Raw genomic sequence first — 21089 nt, forward strand, 5'->3', positions numbered from 1 at the left:
TGCATTTGTCTGTATTTATATGTGACATCACTTGATACTATGAAACTCTTACTGGTTAAATTATATTGTATTACTATACTGCTAAATAAAAAGAATTCAATTATACATACTACCTAAAATCTGTAGTGTGGGGGGGGTTATCCGAATTGCTAAAACTTTGCTACTCAAAGTGTCATCCATGGATCAGCCGCACTGGCACCAACTTAGGAGCTTCTAGAAATAGAGAATCTCAAGCCTCAATCCCAAACCCATTGAATCAGGATCTGTATCCTTATGACTCTCCACTTTGAGTAACAGTGCTCTAAAAGATTTACAACTTAGCCTGTGGGATCACTTTGTGAACTGTAGCAGTAGTTCACTAAAGCTGAGGAAAGAAACAATAGTTCTGATCAAGGCACAGAAGGGAATGATAGTTCCAAAAGGAATGAACTCTGCTTCACTGGCTGACTTTTGCTTTTATTTTTTTAATTTTTATTATTTTTTAAAGATTTTTATTTATTTGAGAGAGAGAGAGAGAGAGTGAGAGAGCGCATGAGAGGAAAGAGGCCAGTGGGAGAAGCAGACTCCCTGCCAAGCAGGGAGCCCGATGCGGAACTCGATCCCGGGACTCCAGGATCATGACCTGAGCCAAAGAACTGAGCCACACAGGTGCCCCTGACTTTTGTTTTTAAAGAAAGACTGTTGGTTTTGAAGTTAGTCAGTGTTTTAACTAAGTATAACTCATGCTGTGTTACTGTCAAGAGTTAACACCACAGAACCATTCAGAATTTGAATCAGGACAGGACAGTATCTATCCCTTGTCTGCCTGGAAAGTATTTGGAATTTGTGTTAAGAGTGCTTTCTAATTTTCACAAAGGATTCTAACTGATGTTTAATATTCACTTATTATAGGATTTTTTTTTTTTTTTTTTACGAAGTTGGCACATTAGTCAGCTGCTATTAAAAAGGACAACTCGGAGCCTTTCTATACATTCTTGAGATTCTCAGAGGTTCAAAATCTGCAGCTCGGTCCCTGGCTTCTTACTCCTTTTTCCTGGCAACAACCGGAGGGAAGAATTAAAATGATAGCAGACTCTTGCCTGAAAAGCCGAGTGATAAAAAATCCCGGTTCCCTACAGTGGACATATGATTAGCAATGAAAAGAATAAGTGGTCTGATCTGCCATCCTTGAATTAATCAATTGAATAAGCATTTATTCAGTGTCTGTAGGTGCCAGTGTGGGGCCAGTGCTGGGGCTCAAAGACGAATAACACCAGATTCCTGCCTTCAGTGAGATTATGTGACTTTGTTTTATCCATGACAGATCTCTTCCTGACCTATCGAAAAACCGGGAATTCTCGCTTTCTTTTTAATCAACTTACTTTGTGCTCTAGGTCAATGGGAGAATCAATGGCAATGAGAAAGTCTTGTTCCTTTTCATCTGTAAAATTAAACCTCCTTCCCAAAATGTCCTTAGTCACTGATCCTCGTCAGTGAGGATAATCTTTCCTTCCCTCTGAGCCGGTTGTTTTTATTCTGTGGGCCTCTGGAGCAGAAAGAAAAATCATTTTCAAAGCTTTCTCTTCTGTTGAATGTGTCTTGCACGTTGGTGCTAAACAGGCAATAAATCATAATAAATGGAAATCGTCGCCCATGGCATGATCTGATTGAGTCGTTTAAACAATCACTTTGTGTTGACAAAGGGTACAGTGATTATGCCAGAGGAATTCAAAGGTGCTTGGAACAAATGAACTGGAGAAATTGCTTAAAAAATGTAGGGGTTTTCTTCCAGGGCAACAGGCTTCCTTCATTCCAGCTCAGCCTTGAAGTCTGCAGACCCCAACAGATGAGTAATTAAGACGCTGTTAATTCTTCAGCCTTACTTTCTGTGGAGGGGGTCCACCCCGCATAGACACCTCCTGAGACTTTGCCTTCTCAGTATGCGGTTTGGAGACATGAACCTCCCAGCGACCTGCTAATACCATTCAGCAGGTTGGGAGATTAGTCCTCACGTTAATATGTGGGTAGAGTCATTTAGAGGGCAGCTCCCAGCGCACATGCAGCTGTTCTCATACAGACATTAGACTTCAGCAAGGAAGTCATTATTTGTTAATAAAGTCCGCGCAAATGGGCTGCTTTGGTCGGTACATTCCCCAGATGTCCAATTGCTGTTCTTGGGGGCAGCCCTCCAGGGCTTGTGGGTAAGAGCTATTTTGGCATATATTTTCCAAAAGAAAGTGCGGGATGGTAAATGACTTCTTTTGGGTCACCTTGCAAATCAGGGAGTTGGGAGAGAGTAATTTTAGACTTTTCCCACGCTGCTCTCGGGTAGAGCAGCTCAGGTCAAGCCCAGCGCCAGGCACCGGCTGGAGGAAGGACGGACGAGCAGCCCTTGGGGGCCTCCTGTGGGGCTGCAGCCTCTTCCTCTTTGTGCTGGTGGACCCCGCCCTGGCCGGAAGGGGACTCCCCATTCACCCTTTCCTTAGTTTGCCTTGGGGTGGGGGCCAAGGTCACACTACATATGTTCAGACGGCGGTCCCTAGACTGGGAATGAAGGGATCCTCCTCAGCCCGCGCTCAGAGCAGACGTAGAGAAGCCTGTCTCAACCCTGAATGCGGGATAGAATCCTTTGTGCGGAGGCAACCGGCCCAGTCACCTCCGACTCCAGCAACAGGGCCCAGATGCTGGTTCTTTATGATGCGTGGCTGGTCGTTCCCCTGTGTGGGCAGGGCAAAGACCCAGAGCCTTCGAAACAGCTGTGCCTGGAACTGTTAACTGGAAAGAGGAATCCCACTACACTGTTCATCAGGGAAGTCCAAGCGCTCTTCAGATTTGCCTATTGCTACAACACTTTCTGCTCATTACGGTTGAACTGAGGAATGATCAGTGATTTGCACTGAAATAAACAACTTACCCCCTAAGAGGCTGATTGGGAAGTGTTACTCCTTTGAGAGGTCTTTCGGTAGGTCATGCATCTAAGAATACTAGATAATTCCAGAGGAGCCTCAAGATATGCATGCTGCTGCCACTGTGCCCAATGCAGGGGGTGAGCAGTCCAGAAGAAAGCTCCTTGTCCTTCTGTACACCAGCTCTACCAGCTGCTTTGCTGAGCGCCCGTGGTGTGTTGCTGGGGGAGACAGACGCATAACTCCGGTTTCTTCTGTGTGAGCACGTGCACGTCTCATCTGAAGCCTGCAGGCTTTAACGTGAGCCCTTGCGTAAAGAAAAATCTACCAACGCCGCTCACAGAGGGCCAGCTGCCTGTGACTGCAGCTCGAGCTCAGACACGAAACGGGAGGCCTCTGGAGGCTCCCCAGGCTAAGAGCACTTAGATAACAAAATGCAAAACCCAGGGATGCCTGGGTGGCTCAGTTGGTTAAGCAGCTGCCTTCGGCTCAGGTCATGATCCCAGCGTCCTGGAATCAAGTCCCACATCGGGCTCCTTGCTCGGCAGGGAGCCTGCTTCTCCCTCTGCCTCTGTCTGCCATTCTGTCTGCCTGTGCTCGCTCTCTCTCCCTCTCTCTCTCTGATAAATAAATAAAATCTTAAAAAGAAAATGCAAAACCCAGGACGGGCACTCTCCAAATTGAGATACAAATTTGGCTGAGTGAGACACATAATAGGAAAGTCGTGAGGCCAGGGGCTCCACAACGGCCGGCCGGCCAGCCTGCTACAGAGCTGCCCAGAACGCTTCCAACAAGTTGGAAACTCAGTGCTTTGCATCCCAGATGACTGAGGTCAGAATCTGCCAGACTCCAAGCAGCCTGAGCCTCTGAGGATTTCCTACCGTGGGGCTTCTGTGTAAGCCTCCCCGCCCTAAACCCCTCACAGAGCCCTCTCCTCACGGTGAATCCTAGGCCTCCCTGGGAACACAGGGACCCGCAGCATCTGGGGCTGGTCAGGAAGGAGGTCTGGGGAGGCAGAGCCGCTTTCTTTACTGTTTGAAAAGGCTGGAGGATGATTCCATTAACGTGGAATCAAGACATCTGCGAGTATAGGAGATATGGGTCCTGAATGGCTTCTTCTGATTTCAGATCTGTAGTTTTATTTCCTTTCTTTATCCATTCTTCCTTTGTTAAGGTCATTGAAGAGTTCTGCTCTAGACCCCAAAGAGTCAGGGGCCTGGGGCCTTTCTTCAGGTTCCCAGCGGTTGAGGAATACAGTGTTTGGCTACGTTTGCACACTTTGATAAATTACCCAAAGAGGAACAACACGATAGTTTTATAGTGCTAAAATGGCAGTTCTTTCCCAGGCTGGCAAACATTTTAGGCCCTGAGCCAGTGGGGATTGGCAACTGCTTTGTAAGATAGTATTCTCTAGAATGGCTTAGAGCCTGGTTGAATTCTGGGAGTCTCCGGAGAGTTACACGCTGATCAAGAGGGCATGAACTCCTCTGGGCTGATGTAGTACAGGCTTTCAACGTCTGGGCTGTTGAATCAAACTGCCTTGGTTCCGGTCTCTGTTTCTCCTCCCTGATCAAGGCCACCCAGCACTCTCTAGGACTTGGTTTTCTTATTAATAAAATAAGAGTAACTGTAGTGGTTACATCATAGAGCCATTATGAGGTCTGAGGGAGCTCAAGAGCTTCAGCCCTCCACTGCAGTGCCTGGCACACAGTCGACAGGAACTACATGCCAAATGAAGTAAATGCTGTTTTGTCACTGGTTGACCAAAGAAGACGCCGTCTCCTCGAGGCTCTCTGGAGGCCTCAAATTCAATGGACTCTCCTGGAATTACTCTGAATGAGTCAGCTTCATCCAGATCCAGATCTGGAGATTCCAAAATGCAGCTGACTGATGCAACTGTCCCACTACACAGATCCAGGAATTCATCAAGACATCAGCATATACAATGTACAGGAATGTGCCAGCGTCCCCTTAAACAAGCTGATGCAAGCCTTGGAATCAGGTCAGCAGGGCACAGTATGACGGAAAGAGCGTGATCCTCTGGAGCCAGATGATGGGTCATGTACTTTGTCGATTGCTTGCTAGCTGTGTGACCCTAGGCAAACTAACTTCTCTGGGCCTCATTTTTCATAACTTCAATACACACTACTTCCCTTGTTTTCTTCACCAAGCTGCCTTGTATGAACAAACTAGATAAAGACACTACACAAATATAGACTGGGATATTACTTTGCTGTCCTATATTACCTGCCAAGAACTCTTTTGACTTTTTTGTTTGTTTTGTTTTTGACTGCCTTTTAGGCACTAAAATTGATACAAGAGGCTTTGGACATCCCCATGTGAGCTGGATGGACCCTAATTTTTCTGCGTGTGGCAAGTGAAGTGTGTGATGGGGACAATCTCTGTGGGAAGTGTGGACTCTGAGCTTCATATCAGCCGTAAAGATCAAGAGAAAGTGGCCCTGGAAACTTAAGTTTTAGATTAATTTTTGGAAATACTGCTACTCTCTTGACCTCTGGGAGTGGAAAGGATTGGCCAAAATCTCTGTTTATATTGACTTGAAATGACTGACAAAACTGGATTAGGGTTTTAGGTTCAGAGTCCCAGAGGATGCACCCCAGGACCTTCCTCTTTTTTAGCATTTAAGCCTGAGTAGGTCAAGAAAGTCAAAGCCATTTTAATGGATGTGCAGCAATGTCTTCAACTTCTCACATTGTTTGTTTACGAATGAGTGAAGGCCATTCAGTCTTGCACTTTATTTTTGGTAATGTCTTTCCCTAGGACACAGGAATCCCCAATTTACTGAGAGGAAATAATTATAAACTTTAAGAGGTGTCAGTTTCAGTTTCAAAAACCTAAAAACTGAGAAATGATGTCCTTTTTTGGTATAACAATTAATTTTACTAAGTTTGATTTTTGCCAGACTCTAAACTGAGAAATGATGTCCTTTTGGTATAACAATTAATTTTACTAAGTTTGATTTTTGCCAGACTCTAACCTAAAGCAAGTGCAAAAAAAAAAAAAAAAAAAAAAAAAAAAAGGCAATGAATGGATCAGGTCAACCACTTGGGTATAAATCTTATCTCTTTCAAGTTCAAGTTCAATCTCTTAGCTCTTTCATCTTCCCAGGGTAGCCTGATTAAAGGTAAAGGGGAAGAAAAAAAGGGTAATTTGTATCTTAACTTGTACTTCTATCTTGAGGAGAATATCTTTATTTCATAATTTTACAAGAAATATTCATGAAAATCATGCAATTTCTTCACTCCACCCCCAAACTTACAGTACTATTAATATTCTCTTTTCAGGATCCAGAGTTCCCAGGGCATTCTCTCTCTTTTTAAGATTGTCATCAGTTATTTCTAAGTGGAAATATTGTCGCTTTAAGTAGGTATGTCTGTGTTTATGAGTGCCCGTGTACACACGTGTGTGTGGTGTGGTGTGTGTGTGTGTGTGTGTGTTGTGTGTAGGGCTAGAATAGAGATGTTTTCTTTCTCTCCCAACATAGCCATGAGGAAAACAGGTCAGCTGCTATCACTGTCAATCCAGGGACAGAATGACACACATGTAAGAGCCACCCACGATGACATTAGCATATCCTCAGATCTCAGCTTCACCTTTTGCTGAATATTAGTGAACTGCTCAATCTTAATGCAGACTTTCAGTATAGTTTTTTATTCTTGTCTTATTTTCACATGGGAGTATAGAAGACTGGTCGGTTTGGCAATTCTAGACTAAGGCACATTTCTCATTTGACACATGCATTTGCGGAGACTATCAGATGATAGGCAACAGGACACAGAGGTCAACAAGACAACATCAGTGCCCTTGTGGAACTAACTTACCTTTTGAGGAGGTTAGTGTTTGGCTAATGGAGGCTCCCACTGAGAGACAGAGTCAGAGAATCAGTGGCAAAGTCAACGTCATTCAAAGGACCTTAGTGTCTTCATTTGCATAAGGTGGGAATAAAGGTCAAAAGTGAATGGAAACTCAGGACTCAAGAGAAGTCATTTGAGGGAAGCCGGCCTCAGAAGCTTGAAAATGCATTTAAGTAACGAAGACAGAGGAATACAGGACAGCAACAACTGTCTAATGACCTCTGGTGGCGGAGCAGCAGGAAGTCGTCCAAGTCTCTAGTTCCTCTCTTTCCTCATCCGTTCGTTCCATAAACACTGAGTGGCGTGTTCGCATCTCTAAGACAGAGCAATGGCTGGCCATTGGGAATATGAAAATGAATTTCAAAACTGCTCTTTCTGACTTTGTGCAGCTCATATTCTAATAAAGTGCACCTAAGTAAATATGATACAATTTGTTAAGTACTTTAATAGAGTTATATACTGACCGACATAGAAAGTTCCTTCACACTTATTTTTGAGAGAAAATATCTGAATAATGATGACATTTTCATGAGCCTTTTCAGTTCTAGTCAACAACGTAATGCTTAAGCGTGCGTGTGAGACAAAGCCTCCTTGCCTCCCTCTGACACGGAGATTTCCTTTCATCAGAGTCCATGTCATTCACAACTCTGAGCAGTTCTCTTGGTAAAGACACGAATTCAGAGGAGACAAGAAGGCGGAGAAGTAGGAGGAGGCGCTGTTTCAACCTGTCCCCTAAAGTGAGCCTGTTACTTACCAAAGAACTCTGATTACCCATGAAATCTGCCTGAGATTAGAATAATACACTTCTGGATCTCTATGGGGGCAGAAGACGCCAGTGGACAGGTAAGGTGGAGTGGGAACACTAGACTGATATTGGAAGACAAACAAAAGGGGGAGGGAGCCACTAGAGGCGAGCCATTGGGAAGTAATACCCCAATACAAGAGTACCCTGTGATTGGGGACCAGCATTAACTTGGGAGTCTGGTTGAAAGCACTCAAAAAGATAAAAAGATTTAAGGGGAAATTGGTAAAAGACACAGATTCAAGTGGGAACATGCTTTAGCTTTCAAATTAATAACAGTAGATGAATTAGAAATGATTTAACTTTTCAACATCACTTGACCTTCCTGCTTTACCATTTCGCTGACCAGTTTCCCTTAAGATACACGCCAGTTTGAGGTTTCTATAAAAGGAAAGAGCTCTAGTAGTGTCATATGCTTATTTCTCAATCTGTTTCCCCTTTTCTGCTAACTTTAATATATCAACCAGTGTGTGAGGGGAAAACTCAATTGCCTTCTTGGCAGCTACAGAGCTAGTTCACCCTTGGCTACTGTGTAAGTTTTTTTGGCTCAAAAGCTTTCCAGGGCTAGATCAAAGGATAGTGGGTTTTTTTGTTTGTTTGTTTTTGTTTTTTGGTAATGGATGCATTTTGGCTTAACTCTGAAACAAGCTGGCTTTTCCTATAACTGAAAATGTTTGTGACTATGGCAACACTCTTATTAGCCACAAGGGAGTACTCATTTGTTGGTGAAAGGACAACCTCTTGTCTTTGCTTTCGTGCTTTGCTTTCAGGCAAGCAGCAGACTCCTCTAGGTATATTGCTAGTGCTTTGCAGCCTTATCCCAAGGAACTTAGAATCTAGATGGGAGATGTGTCTTCTCCACTCCTTCCTCCTCAGCTCTCCATCCCAGCAGCCCCTCTAGACTAAGTTCTCATCCATGAGCCTTATGACACTCACTCTATTGGACACTTGGCAGCTTTGTATCCTTCCTGTGAACTCAGCCAAGGTCAAGACCCCAGACATGGCAGAACCTGAAGGGTGAGCACACCGCTTAAAAACTGAGGAGCTGGGAACTTAATACCAAAGGAGGGCATCCCACATTCTCTGGGTCCTAACGGGCTAGAAATAGGAGTGGCTCGTATCAGGCCGAGTGAAGATGCTACTCAGACGGTGTGAGCCATCCGGGGTGGAGGTGGTGGGGGGCTGTTGGTCATCCAATTTGAATCGCCTTCAACAGGGCTCCTGTGGGCTAAAGATTGTGACCGTGGAATGGAATTAGCGGACAGCTTCATTGGACGTTCAATCTCTGCCTTACAAGCTGAACCATGGCCAAGTCATGGGGAGCTCTGAGGGTGTTGCTTTTAATCAACTTCCTCTACTAAATCACTCATGATAGCTCCAGCAGGAACAAAATTAGCTATGGACTGACTGCACGAGCTACTGTTACCCTTATTCGCTGAGCAGGAAAGAAGTAAATCAAAAGCTATAATTAAAAAAGATAATGATTTTTAAATTAGTTTTTATTAATAGAATTAAGCCATATTAAGTCTTGAGATGGTATCATAAATATGCTAGTAAAATGTTCTTCCCAAATGAAAACATATATAGGCTGAGTAATTTAAGAGTCATATATTGCATGTTGGTTTATAACATTAAATATTAAATATATTAACTGGCAATATAAAGTCGCTGAAGGACATTTTGCACGACTAGCTATGTAACCAGGTAACTGCTTATCAGTTCAGTCTTTATATAACATAGAAGCTAAACCCCTGTTGATGTTAAATTGCCATAGGGACCAGTCTATTTCTTACGAGGAACCGCACAATGATGGGGGGGTTCTGTGCTCTCTGTGGGTCACCGTACTAGGAAAGGGAGAAGGATTGGAGCAGGGTGATTTAGATTATCAATAGATAATAAATTCTCCTGTGTGAAGGCTATTAAAAGGGGAGGGGGCAGTCGAATCTTCTTTCTTGGAGACCTATCTGTCTAGCTCAGCTGTCTAGGGAAGCTCTGGTGTGGAACTGCCTGAGGAGAAGAAAATGAACAGGATTAGCTCCTGGTGAGCCTCTAATTGCACCAGGCGAGATTCTGCACCACAGCACGCTGCCTTTGAGAAGGCTGCTGAGGCTTCTTCGATTCTCTAATGGTGAACGCATCACTGGCTCTAAACCTACTGTGATCTTCACTCCCGGCTTCTTCTCTCTGCCAGTCGGCCCCTGGGGAGCCAGCCACCCCCAAAGTCCTTTCAGAAGGGAACTAGCAGTTCCTTGTGTCTGCGCCCACCCTTCCTCCGCCACACTCCTGCCCAGGCTGAGGCCCTTGTTTCTGCCCATCTACAACATGGCGGTGGTGCCCACATTGTTGTACCCTCCCCCTGCCCTGTTGTCTCCATTGTGCTGGGCCTCAACAACCTCCATTGTGCTGACCTCCCTCGTGCCATTTCTCTGGCCTACACCTAACATTACAGTCAAAATGCCTTCCTTGCTTTAACCCTCAGGCCCTCACGTGCATTGAGTTTGCTCTGATTGGATTGGCCCCATGGCTTCTCTGCCTCCCGAAAACCTGACTATAGCTCAAGGCTCTGTTCAAATGCCAGCACATTCTTAAAGATCTTCCTTGAGAGGCTCGCAAACGATGCACTTTGTGCATCTCTTCTGAGCACATGTTGGCTGTTATTTACTTATGGAGAGATTCATAGGGCTTGTCTACTGGATGACAACCACTGTTTGTTTATTCATCTTTCTGTTCCTTGAAGTCCTAAGGGAAGTGCCTTGCACTGAAAACTTTGCTGACTCAAGGAGGGAATCAACTCAAAATAAACAAACAAACAAGGTCTTGCCCGGCTGGTATTTTGAAATGATGGCTCGGAACTTAAATGGATATTCTGATGTCCTCACTGGCAAAGTGAGGACATCACTTATATGCACTAATATGCAGGAAATATTAAATTGGGGGATTGTTTTGCTTTTTATGCTTTGGAGAAGTGCACTTCAGGAAGAAGCGTGGGTGGAGAAAATAGTGATCCCCAGAAGTTTCCTAAAATTCCTTGTGCAAATAATTTGTATTCTCATATATGCATAAACCTGTAGCAGGTTATACAGATGAAATGTGTCAGCTGAAATCACTCTCATTTTCTTCCTCCCTATTCTACAGATTCATTTAAAATATTTTTTTCTGAATTACTAAAATAGCATATTAATCAGAGATAATTTGGATAATAGGTAAGAGTGTATTATCTGAGTGGTAGTCCTCATTTTTTTCAGAAAAAAAATTACTATTAAAAATTTGGATTTCCCGGGGTGCCTGGGTGGCTCAGTGGGTTAAGGCCTCTACCTTCAGCTTAGGTAGTGATCCCGGGGTCCTAGGATTAAGCCCCGCATCGGGCTCTCTGCTCAGCAGGGTGCCTGCTTCCTCCTCTCTCTCTCTCTGCCTCTCTGCTTACTTGTGATCTCTGTCAAATAAATAAATAAAATCTTGAAAAAAATTTTTTGGATTTCCCTCCAGTGTTTTTTCTTTCTTTCTTTCTATAACATTTCTCCTCTCTGCACTTATATTCATGTAAATTGGATTTTCATCCCACACTATTTTGGGGTCAGGAGAATGCCTTGTCCCAGGGCCTCCCTCGATCCCAGGATGGGTCTCAAACATAAATCGTTCTGTTGACTTCTGTTCTTAGTTTCAAGGCATCCCAAGGAATTTCCAGTGACTGTAAAGAAAGCTGGGACATTTTCCAAACAAAATGGCTTCAAAATGAAAGTTGAGTTTATTCTCTCCTCTCTACATCAAACTTACGACATATTGCCTTGTTTAAAGGACAAGACATGTGAAGGAGACACTGTGAAATGGAAGAGGAGATGTAATCTCCTGACTACCACATCACCAGTGCCATCAGTGAAGTATTTCTCCCTGGAAATGGTCATTACAAACTGCAAACAAGCGTGAAGATGACGAACGAGAGGAGCTTCAGGTCGTCTGTGGCTCGGGGCACATAGGGCTAAGGCCCACGGCTGAAGTTTTCTCCTTCTAGACGTTTCACCTAATGCTCACACCTTGGCCAATGTATGTTCTGATGCTCAGCCATTCCTGCTTGACGGAAATCCTCTCTGGGCCCCTTTTCCACTGCAGGTCATGGCCGAGGGCTCTGTACTTGCTCCTGCAATCTGCTCTGGCCCGTAACAAATGTTTGCAGACAGAATTGCAATTCCGTGATGTTTTAGGGGCTTGCGGTAAAGCACCTAACAGCCTTTAATGCCTCCTCTCTGCCCCTCCCGTGCTGTGGATGTCGGGGGGGGGGGATCTATTTGAATTTGATAAGCAAAACCCATCCATTCCAAGGATACAGTTTGCCAGACTCTGCCAGATGACGTGGTCTAATAATAAACTTGGCGGAGCAAAGCCATCAGTGCGATGTTTCTTTTAAAACATTGCAGGATGTCTCCGTGTTTTCTTATTTAGTTCAGAAGAAGAAAATGAGAACTCCATGCATTCAGGGTCTCACTGAACATCGATGTACTTCAGAATTTATATCTGCAATTTTCCACACATTTGTGCTCTTGGCAATGAGACGCTCACTCTAAGATCTTATGGTCTTTGGGCCTATGAAATATGCCACTATTCCTCTTTTCAAACACCATTTTATACATTGAGACTGATAATGAAGGCTGTATGATACCTACTTAAAAGGTTAATAAATCTTCCACAATGGAAAAAATTCTTTCTATTGCCAGATGTAAGTTATCTAGATTTTCCACTTTTCCCATCTTAAGAAGTTTCTTCAATTCTCTCTTTGCTGGCTATTACGTATGAAGTGAGCGCTACAGCTCTGTTTGTACAACACATTTTCATACTCAGTTTTGTCCTTGAATAGTTTCCGCCCTCCAGCTAGAAACCTGTCTGAACCTTAGGGATCTCATATTTAAATTGTCTGATGCTTTTATATATTTTTTAAAATTTTTTATTTATTCATTTGACAGACAGATCACAAGTAGGCAGAGAGGCAGGCAGACAGTGATGGGGGGAAGCAGGTTCCCTGCTGAGCAGAGAGCCTGATACGGGGCTCCATCCCAGGACCCTGAGATCATGAGCTGAGCTGAAGGCAGAGGCTTAGCCCGCTGAGCCACCCAGGCGCCCGGCTGACGGTTTTAGCTCAATGTTACTGAACAGTATTCTGATTCATTTAGTCTCTTTTTTTCTGCCCAAGAGGCTGTTTTCCTGCTGAAAACCTGAGGATGGCTATTCAAAGTGAAGGTCGAATATAAAGGAATATTCTCAGTTCATCCAAGGTGGTCACACAAGACAAGGCAGCTCTTTCCTAAAGTGCCAAGGCTGTCTGCTTTGGATAGCAACTGAATGACACAGGAGGGTTTTCCATAGACTTCTGCTCCTCAGCTGGAAATACTTTTGAGATGAACGCAGAGATAGCAAGGAAATTGAAATGTTTGTTTCTACATTAGGCTTGTATGTTGGTGTGATCAGAAGTTCCTTTTGTGGGCTCCTGGGCGGCTCAGTCAGTTAAACGTCTGTCTTTGGCTCAGGTCATGATCTCAGGCCCCTGGGATTGAGCCCCGCACAGGGCTCCCTGCTCAGTGGAGAGTCTGGTTCTCCTGTCCACTCTGCCCCATCCTACTGCTCTCTCTCTCTCCCTGTTTCAAATAAACAAATAAAATCTAAAAAAAAAACAAGAGAGAGAGAGAGAGAGAGAGAAATTCCTTTTGTGTCTTAGATTTCCAGGTTACAATGTGGAGCTGCTTCTCCTGTGTTACGATCTGTCTTGACTGGATTCTCAGAGCCTTAGCTGAAAACATCACCTCATACGACTCTCAGTGAAATGGCACAAATGTAAAGATGAGGCACGATTACCAGGATGAGGGACAATTAGTTCACATGGGCTCTGCCACTTTCCTCCCATATGACCAACTCAGCCCATTGCTCAAGTGGCAACACTCAAGCTAACAGAAATGAGCCTCAAGATCCTGCTTTGCCGGGTGATACCTCTGAAGCCACAAGCCGATGGCTTCCCATGATGGCCCAGCCCCGTGCTGAACACCAGCCTGCTGTGTGTTTGTGGGCAAGTCAGTGGTTAGCGGCTATCGGTCGGCGCTGCTATGGGCAGATGAAACCTGCCCAGCACCCATTCTTGAAGCATCCCAAAGGGTCTCATTGCCCAGAACACTTTAGGAGAAAACCATGGTAAGGAATGTCGGTGGTGCCATGGGGCTTGGGCCTCTTCCTGACTAATTGTTCTTCCCTGGAGAAACACAGTATACACAGAGGCAGGGGCTTCTGAGTTATCTGAGCAGGTCTATGATTTTTTAAACTGTCAAGAGACTGTTAAGAGATTGCACACAGCCTTCTGTTTCTTTGAGAAATATTGTGAGTGCTGTTTAAAAACAAACTAAACAAAATGGAAGGGACAATAGAAGTAAAACACACTGTCCATCCTAACAAATATGATGCAATTGTTATTCTGTACTCCCCCAGTTTGGAAGGGAGTCCTCCTATGCTTAAGCTGGAGGGGTGGTCACACATGTCACCATGTTATAAACGAGCTGGGGGGGTGGTGGTGCTGGAGCAGAGGCCACGGCATTTTGTCTGGTGTGTGGGACAGCCTGGCCTTCCCCTGCAGTGCGGACTCTCGACTCTGGCCACTCTTAAGTGGATCGTACTGCCTTTGCTAGGGATCATGCTTGGCTACTGGAAAAGATACTTAAATAACAATTTTACTTCTTCACTCAAGGGTGGGTCCCAAAACTGACTCGCCTGACTTTGTCCATCTTTCCATGAGACTGTAGATACTGACCCAGTGGTTTTGTTTTCAGAGGTTTTCCTAATGAAATAATCAAAGACAGAGGGGATGGTATAGCTAGAAGGGTGGGGTCTTTTTTTTTTTTTTGTAGTATTTTTTCATAATAGTGGAAAAAGTACAAAAATAAGAAAAGTCGAAAGGGGATTCATTAAGTGATAAATCTATACAACAACGTACGAGGCAGTCATGAAAAACATACAGAAGGATATTTAATTTCCCTAGTAGTCTAAAAATATATTGTCAAATGAAAAAAAAGTAAGTTTCAAAATTAAATGGTTACATTTTCAAAAGAGAGGAAGAGTTCTCTTCTTGACTATTTTTGTTTTTGAGGTATTCTGTAATATGTATTAATTTGTTAAACTCAGTAAAAGTTGTCTCAAGAAGAGCTCCCAGGAGGGCGTCACCTGAGAACCAATGCAGCTGCAGAAAGTCTGGAGGAACACTACCAAAACTGAGAGTTAAGGTACATTCTCTCTTAATTCCTGCTCTAGGAGCTCATTCCAGAACTTTAGCCTTTCAGACAGCTCTCTCTTGAGCAGCTGATGAGGAGACCCTTAATATAGAACATGTCCCAGGCTTGCGGCCTCCTCTGACTGCTCAGGTTACTGGGGGAGGGGACCCTTTCCTTGTCACGTTGGCCTTCAAAGGGGGTGGGGACCCATGAACACCGACAGGAACTGGCCAGGGGAATATGGATCTATTTGGAGATCCAAGAGTGAGGCGAAGACCCCTACATGCTTTCTCTCAGGAGGAGTCCACTAACCAGGAATTCAGGAAAACAGAAACAGTCCTTCCTGTGTTTTCTCCTCTTGGGTTGTGGCAGGACCTGATGTCTAAGACTGTTCTCCCTCGCTCTCCTGGGCTACCTCCCCCACACTGTGCGCCCTTTCCTTGTTTCCAAGTGGAGGCATTTTCTGTGGTGGGTGGATTGCAGAAACATCAGATGGAGAAGAATGATGAAAAGGCTAAGTCAGAAAAAAATTTCAGCTGAAAATTGTTTACTCTTTGCTAGGAAATAGAGGTGGAAATAATTGACCGGATTTTGTGGCCTTCTGTTCAGTAGTCCAAACTGAACTTGGAGCTTGCTGTGAGGTATTAAAGGCTTAGTTCTAGCTTTGTGATTTTCAAGCTCGCTCCTACTCCCACGAGATCTACCTCAGAATCGGCTGGATCCAGCACCACTTTCTTTGATGAACTGAATTTATGTCGTATCTTCTCCTAAATGGAGGAAACCAGTTCTACTGGGTGAATATGGTGGTTCATTCTGACAATGCAGTCACTTTACACAGTTGGTTTAGTACAAATCTAGGCAAAAGATGCTGTGGTCACTTAAAAAGAACTTAATTTCCATACTGGAATGCTGAAGACCGGAAGGGCAGGAATTCTTTCTTAAAGAGGATTCCTCCAGCGCGGCCCATCTCAGCTAACTCTACCTACGTTCCTCCCATCTGAGCATTTCTCACGTGCCGTGATTATATTTAAGTTCCTCAGTCAAAGGAGCGCTTGTTTTCTTTTTCTCTTTTTTCTAATACACCATAGCTTTTTGGAGGGCAGATCCTGACTCTGCTATTTTCTTTCTATTCATTCATTCATTCATTCATTCATTCATTCACACAATGCAGTGCAAGGCACCATGGGGTACCAAGCACAGGCGCCTGAGTTAGGAGACAGGCTTCTGTCAGCAGATAGTCCTCTCAGGGGGCTAGTACGGGGCTCTGGGCTTGAAGTGATCTAGTAGCTAAAGAACTAGGAGATAAGAAAGATAAATCCAGCAAATATTTTCACAAAAAACAAGATCATAGGAAGGCACAAAGAGGCTTGTGATCTTCATGTCACATTCCGCAACACTAAATAACATCTCCCTTGACTTCGCCTGTCGCTGTGGTGAGCATCACCTCCTACCACCTGAGGCTCCCGGTGAAGACAAAGGGGAACACTTTTCTCTTCTCCATGAACTTCTTGGGGGAAGCGGGACTCTGTTTTCTTAGCGTGGGTCTGTTTGGCAAGCTCCTACTCCTAGTCTTCCTCCCCACTGAACCTGACCTACTGTCTCAAAGAAGCCTCTGTGATAAGAGGTGGGATACCAAGTCATCTAAATAAATAAACCACTGAGACAACACCAGATCCAGGAACCTCCTTGACTATACATGCAGTCCTACTTCTGCACTCCAAAGCCAAGTCCTCATTCCGAACTCAACCAAACAAAGGCAAGAACCTAAGCATCAGGTTCAGACAAGCAAACAGACCTGGTAAGAGAGGATGCTAATGCCAAGCTCGTGGTAAAGAGTGCGTCTCTCCTACTGATTGCTCCTTGAAGAAGCTCATTGTAAGTGATAGCACAGAGGACCACAGGGGAAGGGAGGGAAATCCAGAGTGGGGGAAATCGGAGAGGGAGAAGAACCATGAGAGACTATGGACCTCGAGAAACAACCTGGGGGTTCTGGAGGGGAGAAGGGTCACAGGGGGGCTGCGGGTAACAGGGTGATGGGTATTGAGGAGGGCACGTGCTGTGATGAATCCTGGGTGTCATATGCAACTAATGAATCACTGAACACTACATCAGACACTAAGTATGTACTATACGGTGGCTCACTGTACATAGTAAAAAATAAAAAAGAAGAAGAAGAAGGTCATCAGCTCTCATCTGGTTGCCCTAAGCGCTGCCCAGCATCAGTGCAAACTACAAAATAAAGCTCAGTAGGTGGGAAGTCCTCTGTGCTTTGAACTCCGAAGCTTTAGAACTCTGAAGCAGGTCCTCCTAAAAGCCCCATGGGGCATTTTCTTCTTTTTGGGGGGGGATGGATAAAAAACATAAAATTTACTATCTTAACCATTTTAAGTGTACAGTACAATCGTGTTTACCAAATGCACACTGTTGAGCAACAGATCTCTACAACGTTTTCATCTTGTGAAACCGAAACCCTGTGACTACTGAACCAGCTCCCCTTCCTCCTCACTCCCCATTCCTGGAAACAACCATTATATTTTCTGTTTCTAAGACTTGACAACTTAGATAGCTCACAGAGGTGGAATCATAAGATAGTTGTCTCTCGTGCCTGGCTTACTCCGCTTCGCGGACTGTCCTCAATGTTAATGCAGGGTGTAGCACGCAACAGAAAGTCTTTCTTTTTAACGATTGAATAATATTCCATCGTGTGTCTATGCCACCTTGTCTTTACCCATTTAGGTTGCCTGATGGTCACCTGGGCTGCTTCTGCCTCTCGGCTATGGTGAAGAGTGCTGCCCAAAACAACGATGTGTGAATACCTCTTTGACATCCCATTTTCAATTCTTTTGGATCTAGACACGGAGAAGTGAGGTTGCTGGATCATATGGTAGCTCTGTTTTTTTATTTTGTCAAGGAATCTCCATACCATTTTCCATGGTAGCTGTACGACCCACAGAATGAAGGTTCTCATTTTCTCACCTCCTTGCCAATGCTTGTTCTTTTCCTTTCTTTTCTCTTTTTATCGTGGCCATCAGACAGGTGTAAGGTGCCCTCTCGTGGTTTGGATTTGCATTTCCCTGATGATGAGTGAGGCTGAACATCTTATCCCATGCCTGCGGGCCATTTGTACATCTTTGTGGCCTAACCGGAGCATCTGGGGCTTTCTGGATGGAGCCTGTAGGTGTCCTACAGCTTTGGATGTAGCAACATGGGGACTCAGTTTTCCTGTATTTGACAACTGAGAGGCAACCAACAATATTTACAAGTGGGGTAAGCAGTAAGATTGTTTTGTGTGTGGGCATCGCCTCATATTTCACTTGGAAAACAAGCTACTTTATTGATTGCTCTATGCCCAGGGATAATAAGCTCTTGAGGGAAATAATGGGAAAGTCCAACTGAACAGATACATTTCACTTGGAAAAGATAATCTTTCTCCCTTCTGGCATTTTGTATGAGAAAAGAGAGATATCGTGGATATAGAAGGAGATGTGAAGAATTCCTACTCCTTGCTTTCTCTGTATAAGTGAATTTTCATAATGAATGACAAAATGACCCAATTCATTTTTCGAAGGCACTACGTTAACAAGAGATAATCTTTCACCAGAAACACCTTGTGTATGAAAGCAACTCCGAGTAGTCATGTAAAAGATGATTGTATCTATACATTAGAGTTGGGATTATGAGGGACACTGTGTCACTGCTCACCTGTCACAGGAGAGCAGGGAGATGACACAGAACCTGGGGCAGGCAATGAGGGAAATTCTGTATTCTTATTCTCCTTTCCTGGCCTTCCTCTCACTGCCAATTTTCTGTGCTCTTCCCTGGCGACCTCTGGGTTTTCTCTGGGTTTGGTCTTCCCTGGCAACTGCCCTCTGGGTTTTACCTGCCGGAGACGTACTCATCTGCGTATTGTGAATCACCATCTGAATCTCTTACAATCCCATATGCCTTCTCCCGCCCCCAGATTAGTTCACTCACATTACTTTCATTTCTAGTACTTGAAGGCTTCATGTAATCGGACCCTATCCTTGTACAGGTAAGATAACTGAGGCCCTGAGGAGTTAAGTAATTCTTGAAAGGTCACCTGTCTTGTTAATGGCATCTTTTCTGAATCTTCCCATTTCTTTTTCCTGGCAGTGGCTCTGCCATCTTCCCCAATACTTAAGATCTTACCTTGGGATGATTTTTGAGTCCTCCCTAATTTTTATTCCCTTTACACCATCTGTTACCAAGTCTTAAAGATTCTCTTCAAGATTCTTGATAGTGTCAACTCTCCTGTATTTCATTTTGATTGTTTTCAGCACCTCATTAACCCATCTCTGCATTTCTAGGTTACTGGGATAGCCTCTTTATCTGATTTACCTCCTTATCTGATCCACCAGTAATTCACAACTCTGACTACTCAAAGCACTGACCTGGGGCACATTAAAAAAAAAAAAAAATTACAGCATACCTGAGCCTGCCCTCCGCCCATCACAATCACTCCCTGCTGCACTGCCAACGGCTGAACTGGTTTGGAGAGAAGGCTCTATGGGTAATTTTTACATGTAAGTTTCCCAGGTATTTCTGATGGGTAGCTAAGATTGAAAATGCTTTGAAAACAAAACAAAACAAACTCTTTCTATAATGTTCTCTGTTGTCCCTAAAAATACTTAGCCACGTCGGTGTGCTGCTCAAGAATCTTCTGTGCCTCCTCATTGCCATTGGTTTTCAGACACTGGCCTCTTCCAATCATTCAAAACTCTAGCACTTTTGCTCCCTCTACTTTTCAGAAGGGATCCTATACTCTAGTCACTTGCTTCTTAGCATCAAAATCATCTCCTATAGTGTCCTATTTCTGTTTCAGATTGTAGGGCTCTTTGAGTTCCCAAACCCTCTGATTCCTCAAAGATTATCTCATGACTGGTTTCCTTCAAGGAGCCCTGACTGACTATTGTGGTCATTATTTCCTGCTCTTGTCTCAAACCCCCTTATCATTTGGGTTTTTACTGTCTTGTATTTGTTCCAAGTGAGTATTTGTAGCTCTTTAATGAAATGGAGAGCTCCTGAAGGGGAGGGAGAGACAATGCCACATTTTTTTTTTTTTTCCTGTAGCCTCCATAGCATCCAAACATGTCTGACACATATCATAAAATAGGTCCATTTGGTTGAACTTGATATAGAGCCGGAAGGCTAGACAAAGAGCATAGAGAGTTTTTCCGAATGGCCCCCTTTTCACAGCAGGAAGGTAGGCACATAATCCCACACAGATAGACCTAACATTAGCTTCTGTTTCACAGTGCCCCGAAGTCTCTAGGAGACTATGATACATGACGCTTCCTTAACAAAGAAGCAACTCCAGAAGGTTAAACTACAATTTGTAACGGCAACACAGGTTAGAACTACAGTTTGAGAGAAAACACCTCTAGAAACAATAAAACTTAGATTAACCAGAAACAATTGCCTGGAACATCAATTAGCCAGTTTTCCTCTATTCCGCTCTTAACGGAAAGAGATATGGTAAGAAAACAAGCAGGCGGGCAGGAGTTTAGGAAAACCACAGGCACCACCAGCACAGCAATGAAAATCCGGTTTGGGTTGAGACAACCAGTGGAGATTTGGGACATCGTCCGAAGTCCTCTGCAAAAGCTATCTACAAAAACTATCTTCAAAAGCTCATGTTGAAATTTGCTGTCAGAATAACAACTTCGTGATAGTGCAAGACTCTTAGTCATTCATTCATTTACTTGTTCACTCTGTAAAGCACCGTATTAACCCGGGGTGATAACCAGTATTTGAATTCTATAAAGGGGAGGAAGGATGGGGATATCGATAAATCTGTTGTCACTATAAAGGGCTGTGGGATTTCAGAGGACCTGGGAAGTAACTCAAGTTACTTCTAACTGGTGAACTTGGGGAAGGATTCGTGGAAGGGGCAGACTTTGACCCGGTTCTTAAAGGAGGACATGATTTGGGAAAAGGATTTCTCAAGCCAAGGGAATAGCATGTGCCCAACCATGAAGGTGGGAATATAGGACAGTGTAGCTGGAGCACAGAGATGAAACAGGCTATTGTGGGAGATAAGAGAGAAGACTGATTTGGGTAGGGCCAAATCAGGGATGGCTCTGGGGACTAATTTAAGGGTGTGTGTGTGTCTGTGTGTGTAAAAGGTCTTTGAGTGGGGCAGTCCTTAAGGACAGTCAATTGCTCTGGCATTGATGAGCTGGGAAGATTGGCCATAGCAGTACAGAAACAGGTAAAAGGCTATTTAATCCTGTGGAATAGGCCTGAACTGGAGTACAATGACAGTAGG

At 44.1% G+C, this 21089-nt stretch overlaps 1 protein-coding gene across 8 annotated transcripts in view; it reads right to left on the reverse strand.

Moving 5' to 3' along the window:
• MAGI2 (membrane associated guanylate kinase, WW and PDZ domain containing 2) overlaps positions 1 to 21089 on the reverse strand; it is a 1359941-nt gene that overhangs the window by 41253 nt on the left and 1297599 nt on the right. Inside the window, exon 22 of one of the 8 annotated variants that reach the window (XM_059170947.1) lies at positions 6997 to 7092. The exons of the other annotated variants lie outside the window; for them this stretch is intronic. Within the exon in view, the coding sequence (XP_059026930.1) occupies positions 7076 to 7092 (17 nt within the window). The 3' untranslated portion in view covers positions 6997 to 7075. Of the gene's footprint in view, positions 1 to 6996; positions 7093 to 21089 lie in introns of those variants that run through there. 8 annotated transcript variants of the gene reach the window in all.

This window comes from Mustela lutreola, chromosome 4 (genome assembly GCF_030435805.1).
Source record: "Mustela lutreola isolate mMusLut2 chromosome 4, mMusLut2.pri, whole genome shotgun sequence".
Lineage (NCBI taxonomy): Eukaryota > Metazoa > Chordata > Mammalia > Carnivora > Mustelidae > Mustela > Mustela lutreola.